The sequence below is a fragment of the Littorina saxatilis genome, linkage group LG5 (genome assembly GCF_037325665.1).
Source record: "Littorina saxatilis isolate snail1 linkage group LG5, US_GU_Lsax_2.0, whole genome shotgun sequence".
Lineage (NCBI taxonomy): Eukaryota > Metazoa > Mollusca > Gastropoda > Littorinimorpha > Littorinidae > Littorina > Littorina saxatilis.
Window position 1 is genome coordinate 675023 of NC_090249.1, and position 24455 is coordinate 699477.

Below are 24455 nucleotides of genomic sequence, written 5' to 3' on the forward strand. Positions count from 1 at the left end.
TGCGTTCACGCGTAGTATTTTTTCGCTCACCTTCGCGGTTTATCGCCTTTATTCTCTGTCACTTGCTGGCAAGCCGTTGAAGGATCAACATGTTTTAGAATAGATTTATTATGTTTTGCTCTCTTCCTGGACCCAGTTTTCTGCCAGCCTCCAGTTTTTATGAAGTTTAATTTGTAATGTTAACGTTAGTTGCTCGCCTTTAGCCTGTTTAAAGTAGGAAGATGCTGTCAAAGTTTCCACCGCTCCTCGCTCCACGCTCCACCGCTCTGCGCTCCCCGCTCCACCGCTCTGCGCTCCCACTGCGCCCAAGCCAGTGATGTCGATTCTACGCCCTGGCATCATTCCAATTTCCAAACTTAGATTAGCTTTTTTCCGCCACACTCCTATACAAAACCATTGACTCTCCATAGATTTGCTTAGCCTTTTATCTAATAATATTAAGAGCTGCTCGCTATGACGGTATGATCAGATCTACAATAAAACTTTGATTAACTTTTCTATCCTGGTGTTCGTTTTGCTTTGTGAGCGCGTCGGTTCTTTGCAGCATCCAAATGACATCCTCCATTAAATCACATAAGTCATCTCAGGATCTTTCAGTAACTCAAGGGCAAGCACAGGAGGTATATTTACAGACCTAAAACTACAGTACTCACGTGTGAACGAAGACATTTTAGTTGTTTCGATTGATCACTCTCACACGCAGTCACCATTGATCATGTGAAAAAGCAAGGTCGTAACATGGGGAAGTCTTACTAAGGGTTCTACTGTACGTGCTCTATAATAACTGTGTCTGATTGATCAGACGAAGTTTGCCTGGCAAAGGGAGACAAGGACGGTACGGGTGCACTGGACTTCTGGGCGGGTCAGCAGTGGTCAGCAGTGTGTGGCGATGACTGGACTCTCAACAACACTCGTGTCGTCTGCAACCACCTCGGATACCCAGGGTATCTCTGACACATTTTTCTTGAAATCAAAGAGAGTTTTGGATATGCTTATTGTTGAAGCTTAAACCTATCTGTACCATTTTTCTCTGTTCGTTTTCCGCAAGAATTAGTCCTTGGGCCTCTGCTTTGTTTGATAGACCATGTTTGGAAATAACTATGTCGGCTTTGTTTGATAGACCATGTTTGGAAATAACTATGTCGGCTTTGTTTGATAGACCATGTTTGGAAATAACTATGTCGGCTTTGTTTGATAGACCATGTTTGGAAATAACTATGTCGGCTTTGTTTGATAGACCATGTTTGGAAATAACTATGTCGGCTTTGTTTGATAGACCATGTTTGGAAATAACTATGTCGGCTTTGTTTGATAGACCATGTTTGGAAATAACTATGTCGGCTTTGTTTGATAGACCATGTTTGGGAATAACTATGTCGCTTTGTTTGATAGACCATGTTTGGGAATAACTATGTCGGCTTTGTTTGATAGACCATGTTTGGGAATAACTATGTCTGCTTTGTTTGATAGACCATGTTTGGGAATAACTATGTCGGCTTTGTTTGATAGACCATGTTTGGGAATAACTATGTCTGCTTTGTTTGATAGACCATGTTTGGAAATAACTATGTCGGCTTTGTTTGATAGACCATGTTTGGAAATAACTATGTCGGCTTTTTTTGATAGACCATGTTTGGAAATAACTATGTCGGCTTTGTTTGATAGACCATGTTTGGAAATAACTATGTCGGCTTTTTTTGATAGACCATGTTTGGAAATAACTATGTCGGCTTTGTTTGATTGACCATGTTTGGAAATAACTATGTCGGCTTTGTTTGATAGACCATGTTTGGAAATAACTATGTCGGCTTGTTTTGATAGACCATGTTTGGAAATAACTATGTCGGCTTTGTTTGATAGACCATGTTTGGAAATAACTATGTCGGCTTTGTAAGGGTTGTGAAAGAGTGAAGACTCTTGACATTGACTGCATGATTTAGTGTGTCAAGCTTTACCACTTGACATTGACTGCATGATTTAGTGTGTCAAGCTTTACCACTTGACATTGACTGCATGATTTAGTGTGTCAAGCTTTACCACTTGACATTGACTGCATGATTTAGTGTGTCAAGCTTTACCACTTGACATTGACTGCATGATTTAGTGTGTCAAGCTTTACCACTTGACATTGACTGCATGATTTAGTGTGTCAAGCTTTACCACTTGACATTGACTGCATGATTTAGTGTGTCAAGCTTTACCACTTGACATTGACTGCATGATTTAGTGTGTCAAGCTTTACCACTTGACATTGACTGCATGATTTAGTGTGTCAAGCTTTACCACTTGACATTGACTGCATGATTTAGTGTGTCAAGCTTTACCACTTGACATTGACTGCATGATTTAGTGTGTCAAGCTTTACCACTTGACATTGACTGCATGATTTAGTGTGTCAAGCTTTACCACTTGACATTGACTGCATGATTTAGTGTGTCAAGCTTTACCACTTGACATTGACTGCATGATTTAGTGTGTCAAGCTTTACCACTTGACATTGACTGCATGATTTAGTGTGTCAAGCTTTACCACTTGACATGATAGCCCAGTCACTAACGAGGGGTGTGTCTGAAACACGTGGACAAGAAACGCGTGAAGAAACATTGCCTCACAAAAATACGATTGGCCTAGTATATGGATACGAATAATTAACAACTGAAAGTTTAGGTTTATGAAACGTACAATTTCAGTCAAAATAAAACATTCACAAGAACTAACATGACAAGACGTCAAATAAACATTCACATTTAAAACATGTGAACACTAAGTTATTGACAGTTACAAACAGACAATTTCGAGACACAAATTCACACATGTATTCTTTAGACCAATATAGAGAGATAATTATACAAGATTAATTTGTTATTACATCCAGATAGACTTTTGGTTTGGTGGGGCACTTACTGGGCTCGAGGCTCTATGGGTACTGTAGTTGACTAAGCGTATAACTAGGTTATCGTTCGTGATTGTTTTTCTCGATTTGTTTTCAGGGCTGTGAATGAGTCTATGATGGCTGTAAACGTCTCCGGCTCGCCCCAGTACAACGCGTCCTTCCATTGTCTGGGGAACGAAAAGTCCCTGTCTGAATGCACCACTGCACAAGTTGAATCCTGCAACTCCTCCGTTTTTATCAGCTGTTTGGGTAGGAGAGTATGTGTGAGAGAGAGAGAGAGAGAGAGAGAGAGAGAGAGAGAGAGAGAGGTGGGGGAGAGAGAGAGAGAGAGGTGGGGGAGAGAGAGAGAGAGAGAGAGAGAGAGGGGGGAGAGAAAGAGAGAGAGAAAGAGAGAGAGAGAGAGAGAGAGAGAGAGAGAGAATGACAATGACAATTTTTTTATTTTACGAGGGTAACAGAATAAGCATATAAATACTTTTTTGCATCTGGCACTCGCCATAAAGAGGGACCTAATCTACTATAATGACTACTACTACATGAATACATTAAGTAGATGTGTACTGCCGGGCAGTACATACCCCAAGCGAAGTCGTCCATCTGTGTGTACATGATTCTCTCTCTCTCTCTCTCTCTCTCTCTCTCTCTCTCTCTCTCTCTCTCTCTCTCTCTCTCTCTCTCTCTCTCTCTCTCTCTCTCTCTCTCTCTCTTAAAATGTGTCATCGATGACGTGTTTTCATACTTGCTAATGCGGCAGGCTAATCATGACGTCAAATTGAAACTTCTTGAAGTCTCTCAGAAAGGGACATGAAAACCATGTGGGGGTTACTGGTTTGGGCTGAAAAAAAACCCAACTCCACCTAAAATTCAAGCGCCTATGGGGCTGAATTATGCAGCATAAATTGTGAAACATCAGGATATCTCACACTTTCAATTCTGCCATCATGTCAAATCTGACAACAAACCTACCCACAAAATGTCATAAATATCGCTGTAGAATTGAGACTTAACGGTTTTTAACTGCCAAAAATAAGTTTTTTTGACTGGAATAGTTTGTCTTGAAATTCAGTTTGGGACAACGGACCCACCCACTAAATTTCATAAAGATAGGTGAAAATTTAAATGTAACGGTTTTTAACTGCCAAAATTATGTTTTTCTTCTGGAAAAGTATGGAGTGAAAATCAGTTGGGGACAACGAACCTACCCACAAAATTTCATAAAAATATCGATGAAGAATTGAGATTTAACGGTTTTTAACTGCCAAAAATAAGGTTTTTTGTCTGGAAAAGTATGTCTTAAAATTCAGTTTGGGACAACGGACCCACCCACTAAATTTCATAAAGATAGGTGAAGAATTGAAATTTAACGTTTTTTAACTGCCAAAATTATGTCTTTCTTCTGGAAAAGTATAGAGTGAAAATCAGTTGGGGACAACGAACCTACCCACAAAATTTCATAAATATCGGTGAAGAATTGAAATTTAACGGTTTTTAACTGCCAAAATTATGTTTTTCTTCTGGAAAAGTATGGAGTGAAAATAAGTTGGGGACAACAAACCAACCTTTAAAATTTCATAAGAATCAGTAAAGAAATAGGATTTAACGATTTTTTAACGGCCTTTAAATCATTGGTGATGTCATCATAACCCAGTCGTTGTAGTTGTCGTCGTAGTTGTTGGTGTTGTTGTTGTCATGTTCGTTGTCGTGATTGTTGTTGTTCTCGTGTTGTTGTTGTTGTTGTTGTTGTTGTTGTTGTTGTTGTTGTTGTTGTTGTTGTTGTTGTTGTTGTTGTTGTTGTTGTCGTCGTCGTCGTCGATGTCATTTGTTGTTGTTGTTGTTATCGTCGTCGTCGTCGTCGTCATCGTCGTCGTTGTCAGAGGTTATTTCTAAAGATTTCATTGATAGTCTTTGTTCTCGTCACCAAGACTTGCTAAGAACAAGCTTGGAACAGCAAGAGTTCCAAGAACAAGATTAGAACAACTCATTACATCATTACCAGTACGTCATTTGTATTTAGAACACACTTTAGAAAAAAACTCTTCAGCTACAAACCAGTCACCCTCCCATGGCGGAGGTGTTTGTCTAAACCACTTACTGAAATGTTTTGAGGTTTAATGACCATACACATGTTGAACCGGTGAGTGTCTTCCGCTGCATAATTCGCAAATAACTATTTTATTAAAGTCCGCTTGAAACGCTCAAAGATGAAATTCCATGTTAAAAAGTGACAAAAGTTTCACATTTTCCCGTTGTAACAGCTTCCGATGATATTATATGAAAATTCTGATCCTCTGAGAGGATTCCCCGAAACAAAATCAGTTTGTACGCCTAATTTTAATAGAATTGTCCAAACAGTGTCGCTAATATTGTGCTAAAAGATGAATTCTAGAACAATGTCCAGACAGACACCACTTGGCAAAAAAATGTTCAGTGCTGGGAGATGAAAAAAAAAACTACCTCGCTACGCGCGGGCTTCGCCCGCGCTCCGCTTGGATAATTAGTGAAATAGTATTAATTTATGTACATAAGCACATTATATAGAAACATTGTAGTTCATGAATGTTTATGACAAGGTGCAAAGCAAAAAATGTGCAAGGTCAGAATAATATGCAATAGTACATCAACTCTGCAAAACGATGGATATTGTGCAAAACATCATAATCTCGTGAAAGAAACCGTTAATTCAAAACATGAGTGACTGTATCCGAAAGGAACATAGCTATCAGGATTATACTATTCTCATTAAATGCGATATATAATTGTTTCTGAAAGAATCTGTAGCTTACCGTAGGGCATTCGGAAGAGCGTTCCAGAGACGGCTACCTGAATAAACTAGAGAGACAGAGAACAAGAACAAGAACAATTCTTTATTTAACGAGGGTAATAGAGTAAGCAGTGATCTGCTTTTTTTTTACATCTGGCCCTCGCCCTAAAGAGGGACTAGTCTAAAATTTCTAAAGAATAAGCAAGTAAAGAAAACTACTGTTACATGATTATAATAAAATGAAAGTAAGAACATATCATCAATTTACAAACAATACATTGCTTAAATGAAAAATGTAAGTTCATTTGACATGAGTTAAGAATTACAGAGTAGATTGCACTGACGCAACAAAGCTGTAAATGAGAGGAAGAATGCCTAAGTTTGTGTAGTCTAACTCAGATAGGGTTGTTTTCTGTAATAAGACTACTTTAAGCGCTCGTTTGTGTAATCTAATAAGTGGTTTGAATGAATTATCACTTGCCGAGTCCTGCAAGGTAGACGCGTAATCAATAGCAGACTGAATATGAGCATTACAGAATAATTTCCTGGCTTCCAAATTCAGAAAGTGCTCGATTCTAGATAATAAATAAACTTTCTTGGACACGAGTTTTGAAAGTTGTTCTATGTGATGTGACCAAGACAGGTTATTATCGATGGTCACTCCCAAAACTTTATGATGGTCGACTTTTTGAACAAGTTTTATCATTAACCGTTAGATCGTGAAATGTTGAAGTTATGTTCTGGCGTTTTTATCATGGATTTGTTTTTGGCGGGTTAAGGGACATGTGATTTAGCTCAGTCCATTCACTCAACTGGTTTAAACTTTCTTGCAGTGATTATGATAAACGACTGAAATTGGTGTTACTAGAATGTATGGTTGTGTCATCTACAAAAAGTTCACATAAATTCTCAATGTGAAGGGGAAGGTCATTTATGTATATAGAGAAGAGGAGAGGGCCTAAAACTGACCCTTGTGGTACGCCATATCGTACATTCTGCATACTTGATGCTGAGGCGTTTGCGTATCAGCCTGTTGCCTGTCACTAAGAAAAGAAGTTATAAGTTCAACAGAATCAATCCCGAGTCCATACAATGTGAGTTTCCTCAGTAACAACTTGTGGTCAATTACATCAAAAGCTTTGGCAAAATCTACAAACACAGCTCCACAAAATTCAGTATCCTTGATCTTTTCCAACCACTGATCAACAAGAGAGACTAAGGCAGTGTGACAGGAGTGATGAGCTCTAAATCCAGACTGGTTAGGGTGAAATAATTGATTGTGGTCAAAGTGCGATAATAGGTGTTTGTTTATATACTTCCAGTGGTTTTGATAAAACTGACAGTCTAGAAATCGGCCTATAATTTGAGGGGTCTTTCTTTTCGCCAGATTTAAACAGAGGAATGATTTTAGCCTGCTTGAGGGCTATTGGAAAATATTTTTGTTCTAAGCAGAGATTATAAATGTAAGTGAGGGTGTCAGAAATTACAGGGGCTGATAACTTTAGAATCCTTCCATCAAGCCCGTCTATTCCCCGGGTACCCGTTTGCTTTAAATGAGTGAGTGCGTGAAATACTTCAGGCACCGTAAGCGGAGGAATATTTAACTGAGATAAAAATTTGTTTTGATTTACAGAAGTCTTCCAAAACTTCCAATTTATTTAAGGTTGTTTTATCGTTTATAATAACCTTTTCAGCTATTTTAGAAGAGTGTGTGTTTAAATCATCAGGTGATATGTCCTTTAGGTAACTTGAAGTAGGTGCAGTCGTTTTATTTGTAAGTTCATTTATTGCTTTCCAAATGTTCTTTGAATTTTGTTTTGAAGAAGCAAGGCCTTGAAAATACTTTCTTTTTTTTAATCGTTTCATTGAATTAACTTTATTTCTCTGTTCTCTATACTCCTCTTCTTTACCGATTGACTTTAAAACAAACCACGATGATCAAGTGCATCTTGTAATTCATCATCAAACCACTTAGGTTTTACTACCTGTTTGACTCTCTTCGTTCATCATCAAACCACTTAGGTTTTACTACCTGTTTGACTCTCTTAGTTCATCATCAAACCACTTAGGTTTTCTCTTAGTTCATCATCAAACCACGTTGGTTTTACTACCTGTTTGACTCTCTTAGTTCATCATCAAACCACTTAGGTTTTACTACCTGTTTGACTCTCTTAGTTCATCATCAAACCACGTAGGTTTTACTACCTGTTTGACTCTCTTAGTTCTCCATGGAGCATGTCCATCATCAAACCACTTAGGTTTTACTACCTGTTTGACTCTCTTAGTTCATCATCAAACCACTTAGGTTTTACTACCTGTTTGACTCTCTTAGTTCATCATCAAACCACTTAGGTTTTACTACCTGTTTGACTCTCTTAGTTCATCATCAAACCACTTAGGTTTTACTACCTGTTTGACTCTCTTAGTTCATCATCAAACCACGTAGGTTTTACTACCTGTTTGACTCTCTTAGTTCATCATCAAACCACTTAGGTTTTACTACCTGTTTGACTCTCTTAGTTCATCATCAAACCACGTAGGTTTTACTACCTGTTTGACTCTCTTAGTTCATCATCAAACCACTTAGGTTTTACTACCTGTTTGACTCTCTTAGTTCATCATCAAACCACTTAGGTTTTACTACCTGTTTGACTCTCTTAGTTCTCCATGGAGCATGTCTATCATCAAACCACTTAGGTTTTACTACCTGTTTGACTCTCTTAGTTCATCATCAAACCACTTAGGTTTTACTACCTGTTTGACTCTCTTAGTTCATCATCAAACCACTTAGGTTTTACTACCTGTTTGACTCTCTTAGTTCATCATCAAACCACTTAGGTTTTACTACCTGTTTGACTCTCTTAGTTCATCATCAAACCACGTAGGTTTTACTACCTGTTTGACTCTCTTAGTTCATCATCAAACCACGTAGGTTTTACTACCTGTTTGACTCTCTTAGTTCATCATCAAACCACGTAGGTTTTACTACCTGTTTGACTCTCTTAGTTCATCATCAAACCACGTAGGTTTTACTACCTGTTTGACTCTCTTCGTTCATCATCAAACCACTTAGGTTTTACTACCTGTTTGACTCTCTTAGTTCTCCATGGAGCATGTCGATCATAAATGTTAGTGAAGGCATTCAGCCAGTGCGTTAGAGCAGCATCAGAATTCGTATGATTATAAACCTCAGGGAGAGAGGAATTACAGAGGTCACGGAGAAATGTGTCTTCGTTGAATTGAGAAAAGGATCTATATTTTATTGTCTTATGGCCAGCTTTAGGAATTTTTATACCCTTTCTCCACCACGTTAAACAAATGGGAAAGTGATCGCTGCAACCACTGGCTGGAACACAACATTCAACAATGTTACGGTGATCAACCACTGGCTGGAACACAACATTCAACAATGTTACGGTGATCAACCACTGGCTGGAACACAACATTCAACAATGTTACGGTGATCAACCACTGGCTGGAACACAACATTCAACAATGTTACCGTGATCAGTCACATAAATAGAATCTATCAGAGTGCTGTTGGTTGCTGTGACTCTCGTAGGTGTGTACTGACGTCCAAAAGAAACGCGAAAAATATTATTTATTTTACAAATAATTTTTTTCTGGATGAACAAAAGTTGCGTTATTTTTGGCAGCCAGTATATCAAGACCAATGTCTGAGGAAGGTGTATTGTGATTTTTACCGCATCAGCGCACTTGCAATCCACGTAAAGCCCGAGTTAGCTGAGACATTTTTCTTGTGCAGTTCAGCTGCACGTGCAAGAACAGCACAAAAGCTGATCAGTGAGTGGTGTTCACTGTCACTAGAGGATAAAAATGGCACAAAGTTACAGGTTTCATCGGTCCCTCATTCGACGCTATCACCATGCCAAGACTCACTTCTGCTGAACGCGAGAGAGCCATTGGACGTCTGGAGGCTGGGGACACGCCGGAAGCCGTGGCTGCGACTTTCCTATGTCACATATCCACCATTTATCGTCTCCTGCAGCGGTTTGTGATAACTGGCTCTACTGCTGATGCCGATCGAAGCGGCAGACCCCGAGTGACGACGCCAAAGAAGATCGGCACATTTTCCCCAGCCATGTTGCACATCCCTTCAGAACAGCTGCAGAAACAGCCAAAACTGTTATAGGGACACACCAGGCACCCATTTCTAGGCAAACGGCCAGCCGGCGACTTCGCTTCAGAGGGCCGAGGAACTGCCGTCCAGCCAGGGGACCCGTCCTCACCGTGCGCCATAGACAGGCACGCCTGCATTGGGCGCAAGGCCACCTCAATTGGAACAATGTTCGCTGGCAGAACGTGCTTTTCAGCGATGAAAGCCGTTTCTGCATTGACCATGCCGACGGGCGTGTTCGGGTATGGAGAAGAAGTGGTTACCACTATGCTGACAACTGTGTCGTGGAGAACAACGCCCGAGGTGGGCCCAGCCTCATGTTGTGGGGCGCCATCGGCCACAACCAGGTGCTAGGTCCCGTCATCTTCCAAGGCCTGGGTCCTGGACCCGGCAACGGCGTAACAGCGCAGCGCTATATGGACCAGGTGCTGCACCCTCATGTGCTGCCCTTTTTTCAAGCCCATGGAAACTGGGTTTTCCAGCACGACAACGCGGGCCCCCACACCGCCAGGGCCACTCAGGATCTCCTGCATCGCTCAGGCATCCAGGTGATGCCTTGGCCAGCGTTATCTCCTGACATGAACCCTATTGAGCAATTTTGGGACTTGCTCCAGACACAGCTCAACAGGGTGGTCCCAAGGCCCACAACTGTCGCTGATCTTGATCGGGCCGTCCGGCAGGCCTGGACCAACATTCCCAGGCAAGCCAGCAACACGTTGGTCCGCTCAATGCAGCGCCGATGCCAGGCCGTCATCGATGCTAATGGGGGCCACACACGCTATTGACTGTTCTGTTAAGCGCTAATAACGCATCGTCTCCACAACCTTACTGTGTTATGGACCATAAGTCAGTGTTCTACTCTACCAAAAATTGGACATTAATAATGAAATTTGAATTTTTGTACGATTTTTTTATTAGGCAATAAATGACACTAGACACTGTTTTTCGCGTTTCTTTTGGACGTCAGCAGGGCCGGACTACCGGGGGGGGTTATGGGGGTTGCGCAACCCCCCCCCCCCCCCCTTGCCTGAACATGTACCTTACTTATTTAAAACATTTTTTATTATAGCTTATTTTATGCCCTTACATGCAAGGAGCGACCATTTTCTTATCTCAGAATATGACCTACCCATCAGCTTCAGGGAGCTTCGCCCCCTGACCCCCACAAGGGGCTCTGCCCCTTGACCCCGCCCAGGGGCGGACGAGGGGGGGGGGGGGTTATAGGGTTTCCGGACCCACCTTATAAATATAAAAATATAAAAATATTGAATGAGGTATGCATTTCTTTATTTTACATTGAGTTTCAATTTTGGGGGTTATAATCAGTGACAAAATCTGCTGCCTGAAACTGGTAATGATCATCCTCAGAATGCACCAGATTGCACCATTTTGCATCCTTTTTTTCACAATTCTCCGGGGGAGCATGCCCCCGGACCCCCCTAGCAAGCTAGGCGCTTCGCGCCGTTGGCTCGGCGCTTCGCGCCTTCACACCCATATCTTCACAATATACTTTTGAACCCCCCCCCCCCATAAAATGAACTGATCCGCCCCTGCCGCCAGGGGGGATATCCCCCTGCTCTAGCAACCCCCCCCTCCTCTTAGCCTAGTCCGGCCCTGGTCAGTATATTTGTTTGAGATTATAGAGGTTAAGTATATCAAGCCACATTTTGTTCTGTTTTAACAGATTAATATTAAAGTCACCTAATATAATTATTTCCTTTGATTCGAGCAAGACTGCATCTAACGTACATCTGTGTAAAATTATCTGACCAGTTTGCTCGCTCTAAACTACACTAATTAAGTAGAGAGAGAGAGAGAGAGAGAGACTGAGAGAGGAGAGAGAGAGAGAGAGAGTGAGAGAGGAGAGAGAGAGAGACTGAGAGAGGAGAGAGAGAGAGAGGAGAGAGAGACTGAGAGAGGAGAGAGAGAGAGAGAGAGACTGAGAGAGGAGAGAGAGATTGGATTGGATTGGATTGTTTAATTGTGTAACCAGTGATTTGGTTTTTACAATGGTAAAAAAAAGAGGAAATGTACAAAATCAGCATTTCACGTAATCGAATCAAATGTATATACATGGTTTTAAATATTTTTGGCAGTTGCTTGCTAATATAGTCACCTCACAATATAGATATATACATCGTAGCAAACAGTGTATCAACCATGAAAACTTTCTGGTAACGGTAATACCGAGGGGTACATTTTCCATGTCGCGAATCAAACATCAAGTCTCTTCTGCCTCGCTTTCCAAGCCAGGAATAGATATTTAGCAAAACTTACGGCTTTTGTTTCGTCGCTACCTTTCAACAGTTCACACAGTTGGAGTTCGCATGGAGAGTCAACCGGTATGCCAATATATCTGGTTCTAATAGCCTGATACACTGGGCACACAAAGACAACATGCATTTCATCCTCAGTTTTATTTGTACAAAAAGGGCATAGCCGGCTTGCTTCCGAATGCGAAAAACGTTGCCTGTGTGCACTGAATGGAGAGACGCCAAGTCTGAACCTGCAGAGAGCTGTCCTGTAGATATGGGAGAGGGAGAGAGAGAGAGAGAGAGAGAGAGAGAGAGAGAGAGAGAGAGAGAGAGAGAGAGAGAGAGAGAGAGAGAGAGAGAGGAGAGAGAGAGAAAGAGAGAGGAGAGAGAGACTGAGAGAGGAGAGAGAGACTGAGAGAGAGAGGAGAAAGAGAGAGAGAGAGAGAGAGACTGAGAGAGAGAGAGAGAGACTGAGAGAGGAGAGAGAGAGAGAGAGAGGAGAGAGACTGAGAGAGGAGAGAGAGAGAGAGAGACTGAGAGAGAGAGAGGAGAGAGAGAGGGAGAGAGAGGAGAGAGAATTGAATTGAATTGAACTTTATTTAACAAGGATTAAGATTTAAGGCTACGCCTTTTCTTACAATCTGTCCTTGGGACGCATAGACACACAATAATATAATTAAAAAATTAAAAAGTTAACCAACAAAAGGAGGTCGGAAAACTTCAGGACGTGATAATAAAGATGACGATGATCATAGTGATGATGATGACGATGATGATAATGATGAAGATGAGGCATGAAGAGCATACATATGTGGTTATTCATAAAATCAAATGCATACTATGCAGGTAATTATAAATACAAGCTGGTAGCAATCGAACATGTAGCAATAGTACAACAAAAATATGTTCAGAACATACAATGCACAGCATATCTTTGACGTAGTACTAAGTGTGGCAAATCATAAGGCGTTAAACTACTCAGACATAAAGTGTTTTTTAACACATTTTTTAAAACTTTTTAATGACTTTAAGTGCTTAAAGGATGATGGAAGCGAATTCCAAACTGAACTACCCGAAAAAGCAAGACTGGTCTTATACAGGTCAATTCGTGGAATCGGTGGGATCAAGTTGACCGACCCATATCTGTGGGTAGCTTTATTAAATAATGATGTAATGTAAATCGGCACTTTACCGTAATACAATTTATGCATGAAAATGGCTTTGTTTAACATGAGATGCTTTTTCAGTGGAAGAAAGTTAAGCATTTTTAATTTGATATCTGTTGATGCATTATCATTTACGATGAGTTTGGCCAAGGGACGATAGAGAGAGTCTAACTTTTTCAAGTGGACGTCACTGCTGCCATCCCAGAGCGTCGAAACATAATTAATGTGAGGCATTACATGAGCATGGTGGAACATTTCCAGGGTCCTTCTGTCCGTAAATTGCTTTAACTTGGATAGGAGGAAAACGTTCTTGGCTACTTTCTTGCAAATATGCTGTAATTGTGCCTGCCACTTGAATTCACAATCAATAATTACCCCTAAAACGCGATGCTGTTGAACTTGTTCAATTGATTGCGTACCAATAGTAAGATTTAGTTTGAGTGGAGAAATCTGGTGTTTTTGTCTGGTTGCAATTACCATACTTTTAGTTTTCATTGGATGGACACGCATAGCATTAGCACTACACCAGTTATTTACATCGTTTAAAGCTGTTTGAAGGGAGGACTCTATTACTGGAACAGACTTTCCACTTGCATGAAGAGAAGAATCGTCAGCAAAAAAATCACTTCTTACATTACTATCAGAAATGTGCAGTGGCAGATCATTGATATACAGACAGAACAAGATCGGCCCAAGCACTGAACCCTGAGGCACCCCGCATTTCACAGTCTCCTCAGTAGATATTTTACAGTTTAGGGCAGTATATTGAGATCTGTCATGTAAATAGGAAGCAAAGAAGTTACACACTGAACTGTTTCTGACATACAACTGTAATTTCTTCAATAGAATTGAATGATCAACAAGATCAAATGCTTTTTTAAAGTCGAGAAACACAGCACCACTGATTTCAGATCGGTTTGTTGCAGACAGCCAGGTGTCGCATAGCGTGGTAAGGACGCTGTGACAAGAGTGATTTGTTCGAAAACCAGATTGAAATTGATGGAAAAGGTTTCTGCTTTCTATGTACACGAGCAAATGTTTGTGAATATGTTTTTTCCAATGGTTTGGATAAAATGGGTAATAAGGAAATGGGTCTAAAGTTATTTGGGTCGGATAAATTTCCGCCTTTATGGAGTGGAATTACTTTTGCTCTTTTTAACAAACTAGGTACAGTATTTTGCTTTATGCAGAGATTATACACATAGGTGAGTGGCTCCACAATATATGGTAGAGCTAGTTTGGTCAAGTAAGGAGGAATCTTATCAGGACCCATGGACATTTTATTCTCCAGGCCTTCTAGCACCTTCCCTACCTCATGCACTGCCATGTCTGGAATAGTAAAAAAAATCGTCTGGTTTACATTTCTGGTTACACAAATCCAGTAATTTTGATAAAGAGACTTCAATGTCAGAATCAGGACTGTCGCATTTTGCAGATACATTTAGCCTATTGGCAAGGGACAAAAAATGGTTATCAAGAGAGAGAAAGAGAGAGAGAAAGAGAGAGAGAGACGGAAAGAAAGACAAAGAGAGAGGCCAGGAAAAGGAGAAGAAGAGAGTAACGAGCAGTGAAAAGAAACAAATAGGCAAATACTTTGGTGTACTATATGTCTTGATGGATTTGGACAAAACAACCCCTTTCCCTTGGCGGAGGGACGATAGTCATCGAGATATATTCAGTGCACGTTTTATCTTAACACAGGTACGGTTTACCTTAAGTGTAACACATGTATACCACCGACACTGTTTTCTCTGGCTACACATCGTTCCATGACATTGGATTTGTTGTCGATGAAAAGCAAATCTTCCCAACAGCATGTTCAAAACAAAAGCCATTTTTGATTTGAAGATGCCTCCCTTTCTAACTGAACTATCATGAAAACTATCATGACAACTAGCATGAAAACTAGCATCAAAAGTAGCTTGAAAACTAGCATCAAAAGTGGCATAAAAACTTGCATCAAAAGTGGCATGAAAACTAGCATCAAAAGTGGCATTAAAACTAGCATCAAAAGTGGCTTGAAAACTTGCATCAAAAGTGGCATGAAAACTAGCATCAAAAGTAGCATGAAAACTAGCATCAAAAGTGGCTCGCCAGTTATGCTACTTTTATACTTTTGGTAGCATATAACTGGCGAGTTTGATGAACTAGAAGACTGGTTTTTGGCTCACGTAAGTGTAGCCTATGCGATGCTAACTTTTGTCTGTCTGTGCGTGCGTGCGTGCGTGTGTGTGTGTGTGATAGAAACTTTAACATTTCCGAGTCTATGGATAAAGCTCGCATAAGAAGATTACGTCTCGGTCAAAAGTGTTTGACGTGTGTGATAGAAACTTTAACATTTGAAAACGTCACATTATGACGTAAGAGGGTTAGACGTCACGCGAAGGAATTACTGAAAGTCTCGGTCATTGTTATTGTGAGCGGGCCGAGACTTGTTGGCAGATCTAGTGTCTCGCTTTCTTGCACAGTTTCACCTATGCTTAGTGTGTGTGTGTGTGTGTGTGTGTGTGTGTGTGTGTGTGTGTGTGTGTGTGTGTGTGTGTGTGTGTGTGTGTTTCGCCTCTTGTTTATTTTACATCAAGACAAATGTGAAGCTGATATCAATGTGCAGACAGTTTTTATGTTCGCATGAACATGTGTTGTACATACTGCTCACGGCGGACATGCCCCATGACAAATAGGCGGACTTGCCCCCGCACGGACAGGCAACTCTAGTCGCCAGATAGCGAGCACAACATGGGAAGGAAGAAGCAAAACTTTCGTCAGAACTCGACCTTAATTAACGCACTTTCACTCGACACCAAGACTAAGTATTTGTTTTCAGAGGTAATGGATCAAAACCTAAATCAACTCCAATGCATTCATGTTACAAACAAGAGGCGAAGCCTTCAAGGCTCACGTAAGAAATCGACAAACAGTAACACAAACTCAATCACTCCGTCACACATATACACACACACACACACACACACACACACACACACACACACACACACACACACACACTGTCACACAGTAAGCATAGGTGAAACTGTTCAAGAAAGCGAGACACTGGATCTGCCAACTAGTCTCGGCCCGCTCACAATAACAATGACCGAGACTTTCAGTAATTCCTTCGCGTGACGTCTAACCCTCTTACGTCATAATGTGACGTCTTCAAATGTTAAAGTTTCTATCACACACGTCAAACACTTTTGACCGAGACGTAATCTTCTTATGCGAGCTTTATCCATAGACTCGGAAATGTTAAAGTTTCTATCACACACACACACACACACGCACGCACGCACGCACAGACAGACAAAAGTTAGCATCGCATAGGCTACACTTACGTGAGCCAAAAATGAAGAAAAACACTTTTTGTGATCTGTACTCACGATATATGGGCGTGCAACCTTTGAACTTATGCAGGATATGGCGGGAAGAAGGGACACCACTCTCACATGGTGTGAATGACTAAAAGGTGGCGAACGTAAGAATAAACAGACAAAGACAGATGTGCCCCGGGGGCGGACTAGCCCCGGTCTCCCCTATTCACTCTCTCACCACCCTTACAAACCCGACAGAGTTATTTCCAAACACGGTCGTCGCCAAATCTATTGCACTGGCAGAAAGGTCTCTTTAACAACGTCGCCTCTTTTTCAGGCAAAGTTCGTCTGGTGGATGGAGGCGCGCCTAACGCAGGACGACTGGAAGTGTTCAGAGGACGTCGCTGGTACAGAGCGCGATTTTTTACCAGCATACATCACACTATAGCGTCAGTGGTCTGCAGACAACTGGGTTTTCCCACGTGAGTTGTGTGTCACGCTTGTGTCACGCTTTTTTCACTTACCTGAATCATAAGAAGTCACGACTTTCGTCATTGTTTGAATATATGACATGCAGAGATATATTAGACTTTGCCTTTTGGATGGTTTATTGTAGTGGTGGCCATTGGCCCATATACAAACCACGGTTGTGGGGTTTGGGGTTTGGGGAAGTAATAGGAACTTCATTCGCTCATACATTTAATCACCTTAAAGCCATATGTACTCGATGACTATACACGCTAATTGCTTTACCAACAGCTGGAGACAGACTAAATTAAGTTCCCTGCAAAATATTGTGGTCTAGGACCCCTTAAATGTTGAGATATTTGAATTTTCATTTTGATCTGGATCGTCCTATTTATAGATTTGGCAACACATGTAACGTTGATGCAAGGGAGAGAACACCGCGGCTTTGTTGACATCCTCACTTTTTCAGAGGCTAGAACAAGCTGTAATGCATGTATTATGGTCCGCGCATGGTGACGTATCGTCATTATATGGTCTTATGGTGCGTTTGACATCGATTGTGGGCAAACTACACTTTGTAAACACGGGAGTGCGTTAGTATGCCTTTAAAGAATAAGTATAATAACAGCTTATAAAGCGCGAACCACAGTAAACTATGCTCTCCGCGCTTTACGTATTAGTTATCAATAGAAACATAGGCTACTATTAAAACATCAAATACATATACATTCTAACAAAATAACGCAACAATAAACTTACAGCAACACATTAAGCACTACTACCATGCAAATAGATGCACAACTCACAATAAATCATGTACCATGAGCATCTTCAACAAGATGCACAACTCACAATAAATCATGTACCATGAGAATCTTCAACAAGATGCACAACTCACAATAAATCATGTACCATGAGCATCTTCAACAAGATGCACAACTCACAATAAATCATGTACCATGAGAATCTTCAACAAGATGCACAACTCACAATAAATCATGTACCATGAGCATCTTCAACAAGATGCACAACTCACAATAAATCATGTACCATGAGAATCTTCAACAAGATGCACAACTCACAATAAATCATGTACCATGAGAATCTTCAACAAGATGCACAACTCACAATAAATCATGTACCATGAGCATCTTCAACAAGATGCACAACTCACAATAAATCATGTACCATGAGCATCTTCAACAAGTACACATTTACGCTCACGGGGTATCTAAGAAACAATTACAGTTACAACCACTGTTACTGCTCCATGTTACGAAGCGGTTTACTCGTATCTGTGGTAATGTGTATTGTTGTAAATAGAATAGACTATGGCGATGGTCAGACATTGGAAAGGGCTATAGGCTGCATACCGTCGCGTTGACCGCAGTTGAACCTTTGTGTAACTGACAAGGGTTTTCACGTGCAAGTAATGCAGACGACAGCTCACTGGCAATGTCATAGCAAGAACGACTTTGTAAAATCAGTCGCCGTCAAGGAGCCAAGCTCGACTCATGTTTTTCGTAACACTTTAGCAGACGGGCTCCTGTTTTAGGTATCTGACTGAAGAAGGATGAAGACTGACGAACTTTCCCTATCAGCTTACATGATATCTTCCATTTTCATATTCATGCCAGGCCGGCGACTGTACTAAATGTTGGCTTTACACTCTTTTGAGGTATGTTTGAAACCGGTTATATTTTCATGTCATGTTGTCGTATGTGAGAAGAGTGACTGGTTCTGTGTTTAACGTTATTGTGTAGGCCTAAGCTATTGTGCTACACTGCTTAAACATGTGAGGGTTTTACGTAACGTTTTCTTGGCTTTAGAAAACAGGAATTAACGTGTAAATAATTATATTGGCTCATGCAGCTTAATATGTTGGACGAGTGAGTATTTTTATTGTGCGAGTGAAAGAAACTAAAGACAAGTTGATTTATGGACTATAAACTTTACAGTGTTCCAACTGGGGGGTTTTCATCGCCGGAGGCTGAACTGAACCAGTCAACTGCGGCTTGGTGTACATGACCATGGCATGGAGAGCTGGCAGGGTTCTACAGTTAGCCGCCGAGACGAACTGGAAGGATCAAGGACTACGTCAAGCAATGGTTGCGGTGTCGTGAGGACTGGTGCACCCTTGTCAGTCGTCTGAAGGACTTACAGCCATACCAACATCTTGAAAGCCGAAAGATGGCAGTAGGGTAACGTACAGTAGAATACCTATTCGTCTTACCTGTTAAGCTGCTTTGTTTGAGCCAAAAGGTGTCTGCGTCTTGGACTGTAGAGTTTCTTGCGGTGTTGTCGACCTAGAGTACTGGTCGAAGCCCGGAAATGATTTTGTGATGTAAAAAGCTTTGTAAACTAATAATAATTAGTCTTGGCAGTGTCAAGATCCATTTAACACCAGGTTTTTGCGTGTGTGAGTGCGTGTGTGCTTGTGCCTTGTAAGCTACTGTAGCGGACAACTAATCAGATTACATTCCAGCCTGTAAACAAATACTAAATTTATAGAGTGGTGTAGAGGCATTTATGATTGTCTAGAAACCGGCCAATAAAGGACCATAACATCTGGCGCAATAAGGGCAATACCACTCCATAACACTCCATCTAACATTTAAACCCTTCATCGTGCAATTGGTGGACAATAGAGAGTGAGATAGAGAGTGAGATAGAGAGTGAGATAGAGAGTGAGATAGAGAGTGAGATAGAGAAGAATGCACTAGCACACATGCACACCCCTATTCCTCTCACCCCTCAATGATACACTGTTTCGTATAGCGACACCATGATACCCATTTAACCTATTTGCAGGTCAAAAGTTTTGTTACACGACAAAAATGTCTTCGGTGAAGGTTCTCTGCCACCTTACCCTTTTGAGTTTTGGTGTACCGGTGACGAGGCCTATCTGTCACGCTGCCAGGAAGGTCCGGCGCCAGCAGCATCTTCGAGTGACTTTGACATTGCAATCAGCTGTGACACAGGTAAGAACAAGCTTGTCGAGAGACTTTGACACTGCAATCAGCTGTGACACAGGTAAGAACAAGTTTTTCGAGATACTTTGACACTGCAATCAGCTGTGACACAGGTAAGAACAAGCTTGTCGAGAGACTTTGACATTGCAATCAGCTGTGACACAGGTAAGAACAAGCTTGTCGAGAGACTTTGACACTGCAATCAGCTGTGACACAGGTAAGAACAAGCTTGTCGAGAGACTTTGACACTGCAATCAGCTGTGACACAGGTAAGACCAAGCTTGTCGAGAGACTTTAACACTGCAATCAGCTGTGACATAGGTAAGAGCAAGCTTGTCGAGAGACTTTGACACTGCAATCAGCTGTGACACAGGTAAGAACAAGCTTGTCGAGAGACTTTAACACTGCAATCAGCTGTGACATAGGTAAGAACAAGCTTGTCGAGAGACTTTGACACTGCAATCAGCTGTGACACAGGTAAGAACAAGCTTGTCGAGAGACTTTGACACTGCAATCAGCTGTGACACAGGTAAGAACAAGCTTGTCGAGAGACTTTAACACTGCAATCAGCTGTGACATAGGTAAGAACAAGCTTGTCGAGAGACTTTGACATTGCCATCAGCTGTGACACAGGTAAGAACAAGCTTGTCGAGAGACTTTGACATTGCCATCAGCTGTGACATAGGTAAGAACAAGCTTGTCGAGAGACTTTGACATTGCCATCAGCTGTGACACAGGTAAGAACAAGCTTGTCGAGAGACTTTAACACTGCAATCAGCTGTGACACAGGTAAGAACAAGCTTGTCGAGATACTTTGACACTGCAATCAGCTGTGACACAGGTAAGAACAAGCTTGTCGAGAGACTTTGACATTGCGATCAGCTGTGACACAGGTAAGAACAAGCTTGTCGAGAGACTTTGACAGTGCGATCAGCTGAGACATAGGTAAGAACAAGCTTGTCGAGAGACTTTGACACTGCAATCAGCTGTGACACAGGTAAGAACAAGCTTGTCGAGAGACTTTGACACTGCAATCAGCTGTGACACAGGTAAGAACAAGCTTGTCGAGATACTTTGACACTGCAATCAGCTGTGACATAGGTAAGAACAAGCTTGTCGAGAGACTTTGACATTGCAACAGTGATGTTCCGAGGCGTCGGTCATCGGTCATAGACCGATTTAGGTTGTAAAATGACCGATTGCAAACACCTCTGTCCCGTCAAATGTCCGATCCGATCGCGAAGTCAGCGGTCATTGTCCGATAGTATTACGTCTAGAGCGGTCACTGCAAGAAGAATCTGTACAAACTGAAGTATCAAACCCCGTTAAAACGAGTTCGAATCGGGGCCTACTTGAACTTCAATTTTCACTCTCGGTCGAACAATAACACAAGGGACGCAACTCTCGACCGAACAATATTACAAGAGCCACAACTCTCGCTACTTTTGACAGCGACACACTTCCGCCGCCACATTTCTGCAAAGATGCCGCCGAAGAAAAAGGTTTGCGTGGGAAAAGGGCAGACACTTTTTAGTGGCTTTGTTAAAAAAAGGACGACACGGACAGTCAAGTTGCAGACCGTTTTTACCCCGCCATGGAAGTTAAAGAAGGATAGAAAGCTGTTCAAGCTCACTGAAAATGATCACGTATGACATTAATTCTGAAGCATAGTGTGTGTGTGTGTGTGTGTGTGTGTGTGTGTGTGTGAAAGATCACTTATGACATTCTGAAGCATGAGTCTGTGTGTGTGAAAGTAACCCTACTGAACACTTGCATTTAAAATAATAAAATAAATTTGGAACTGTTCACTTTTTATTTGCCTTTATTCATATATATTCTGAGTCATCTAAAAAGGTTAGGTGCCATGATTGGTTCGCTTGATCTGAATGTCCTATTGTTTTTTTTGTAGTCAGGACATGATGTCCTATTAGTTTTTTGATTCAGGACATTTTGTCCTGTTGCCCTCCAGTCCTAGGAACATCACTGTTGCAATCAGCTGTGACACAGGTAAGAACAAGCTTGTTGAGAGACTTTGACACTGCAATCAGCTGTGACATAGGTAAGAACAAGCTTGTCGAGAGACTTTGACACTGCAATCAGCTGTGCCATAGGTAAGAACAAGCTTGTCGAGAGACTTTGACACTGCAATCAGCTGTGACGCAGGTAAGAACAAGCTTGTCGAGAGACTTTAACACTGCAATCAGCTGTGACATAGGTAAGAACAAGCTTGTCGAGAGACTTTGACATTGCAATCAGCTGTGACATAGGTAAGAGCAAGCTTGTCGAGAGACTTTGACACTGCAATCAGCTGTGCCATAGGTAAGAACAAGCTTGTCGAGAGACTTTGACACTGCAATCAGCTGTGACACAGGTAAGAACAAGCTTGTCGAGAGACTTTAACACTGCAATCAGCTGTGACACAGGTAAGAACAAGCTTGTCGAGAGACTTTGACACTGCAATCAGCTGTGACACAGGTAAGAACAAGCTTGTCGAGAGACTTTGACATTGCAATCAGCTGTGACATACGTAAGACCAAGCTTGTCGAGAGACTTTGACATTGCAATCAGCTGTGACATAGGTAAGACCAAGCTTGTCGAGAGACTTTGACACTGCAATCAGCTGTGACATAGGTAAGACCAAGCTTGTCGAGAGACTTTGACACTGCAATCAGCTGTGACATAGGTAAGAACAAGCTTTTCCGGATACTTTGACACTGCAATCAGCTGTGACATAGGTAAGAACAAGCTTTTCCGGATACTTTGACACTGCAATCAGCTGTGACATAGGTAAGAACAAGCTTGTCGAGAGACTTTGACATTGCAATCAGTGTGACATAGGTAAGAACAAGCTTGTCGAGAGACTTTAACACTGCAATCAGCTGTGACATAGGTAAGAGCAAGCTTGTCGAGAGACTTTGACACTGCAATCAGCTGCGACACAGGTAAGAACAAGCTTGCGTCAGTCTGTCGTCAGAAAGAGAAAATGTAAGTTTTACGCCCTCACGGCAAAGCCATTAGGGGCATGTTACACGGGAAAACCCGGCTTTGTATGAAAATAAACAATAAAAATGCGGGGGGGAGATGTAGACAGCTGGCTGCCGGCTGCTAGAGGAGACCTGAAATGGGCTAGGGACCGGGTTGGGTCGTCTTGGGTCAGTGCTGAAATGTTTACTTTATTGGCTGTTGGCCGAACGGACACCCGAGCTTCATATTTTTGCATGCATGTATTCGTGTTTCCAAGGCCTGAGGCTTTTGCTGTGACCCTGGGATCTTTATCGTGCGCATGCGTGCACACGGGGGTGTTCGGACACCGAGGAGAGTCTGCACAAAGTTGACTCTGGGACACACATCCCGCGCCGATAGTAACAACCGATTTTAAAGAAAGCGCCTCTACCGACTGGGTAAACTCCCCCCCCCCCTAATTGGTTGGGGTCAAGAAGTTCCATGGAGGGCGGGGGGTATGGAGTAACACATAGTGTTTTGCTCAGAACATTCCCACCCAAGCAGAGCCGCGCTAGGGGTACGCATTACCGTAAAGCTGGCAGTCAGTGCTACCAAATGTCGTCTGTGTCTACCACACGGTGGTGACTTAATGTGGGTCTATGTAAGCAGATGCCAGCGCAAGCAATCTGATGCAGAGTCAGGAGGCGGTTTGGTACAAGAGAACCTTAGAGGCCACAGCCTCGGCCGTGTAAGGGATCTGTGTGTCTGGAGGCACATTTGGTTTCTGAGCTGTTGCCTCTGCTCCCAAGTTCCCGTGTCTGGAGGCGTTTTTGGTATGGAAGCAAACCTGTAGGTTGGGGCCTCTGCCTTTCAGGATGCCAGGACTACAAAATGTGTGTCTTGGGACACATAAGATTCCAGAAGTGGATCTGTGCTGTGCTGGGTCTGCTGCAAGCACACTAGAACCAGCTCGCAACAGTTGAGGTGAACAGATTGGTGACCAAGACTATCATCGGTTTCTCTCCGAGTGATGGGTGTGGGCGGAGAAAGTCTCCCAGACTGAGAGCATTCTCCCTTCTGTAGCGGATGAGACTAGACATCTCTTCCTTGAGAGTGTCACAACCTTCAAACACGTGTGTGAGGTGTCCAGTCTTGCCACACTGACAGACTAACTTGTCCCAGTAGATGCGGCTGCTGACCGTGCGCAAGCGACGCAACAGGCTCATGGCCATGGGTCTCGGGGGGAGTGGGAGGTGGTGCCTTTTCCTATTGTAGGGGAAGTGTATCCATCCTCTCTCTTCACATGTTTGTGACAGTCTGTCGTCTACAGCTGTCGTGTTTTTAGCCTATTTATAGTTTGCAGGAGAAGTAGGAGAAGGAAGAAGAATAGAGAGGTGAGAAATGGGTGTTGACACAGGATGTAAAGGTGAGAAATGGGTGTTGACACAGGATGTAAAGGTGAGAAATGGGTATTGACACAGGATGTAAAGGTGAGAAATGGGTGTTGACACATGATGTAAAGGTGAGAAATGGGTGTTGACACATGATGTA

The 24455-nt window shown here is 42.1% G+C and overlaps 1 protein-coding gene across 1 annotated transcript in view; it reads left to right on the plus strand.

The window, feature by feature from the left end:
- Positions 1-24455, plus strand: part of LOC138966012 (scavenger receptor cysteine-rich domain superfamily protein-like) — a 93080-nt gene that overhangs the window by 49540 nt on the left and 19085 nt on the right. Inside the window, exons 12-15 of the mRNA XM_070338102.1 lie at positions 803-944; positions 2991-3142; positions 16859-17003; positions 19801-19970. Coding sequence (XP_070194203.1) covers positions 803-944; positions 2991-3142; positions 16859-17003; positions 19801-19970 — 609 coding nt within the window. The remainder of the gene's footprint in view (positions 1-802; positions 945-2990; positions 3143-16858; positions 17004-19800; positions 19971-24455) is intronic.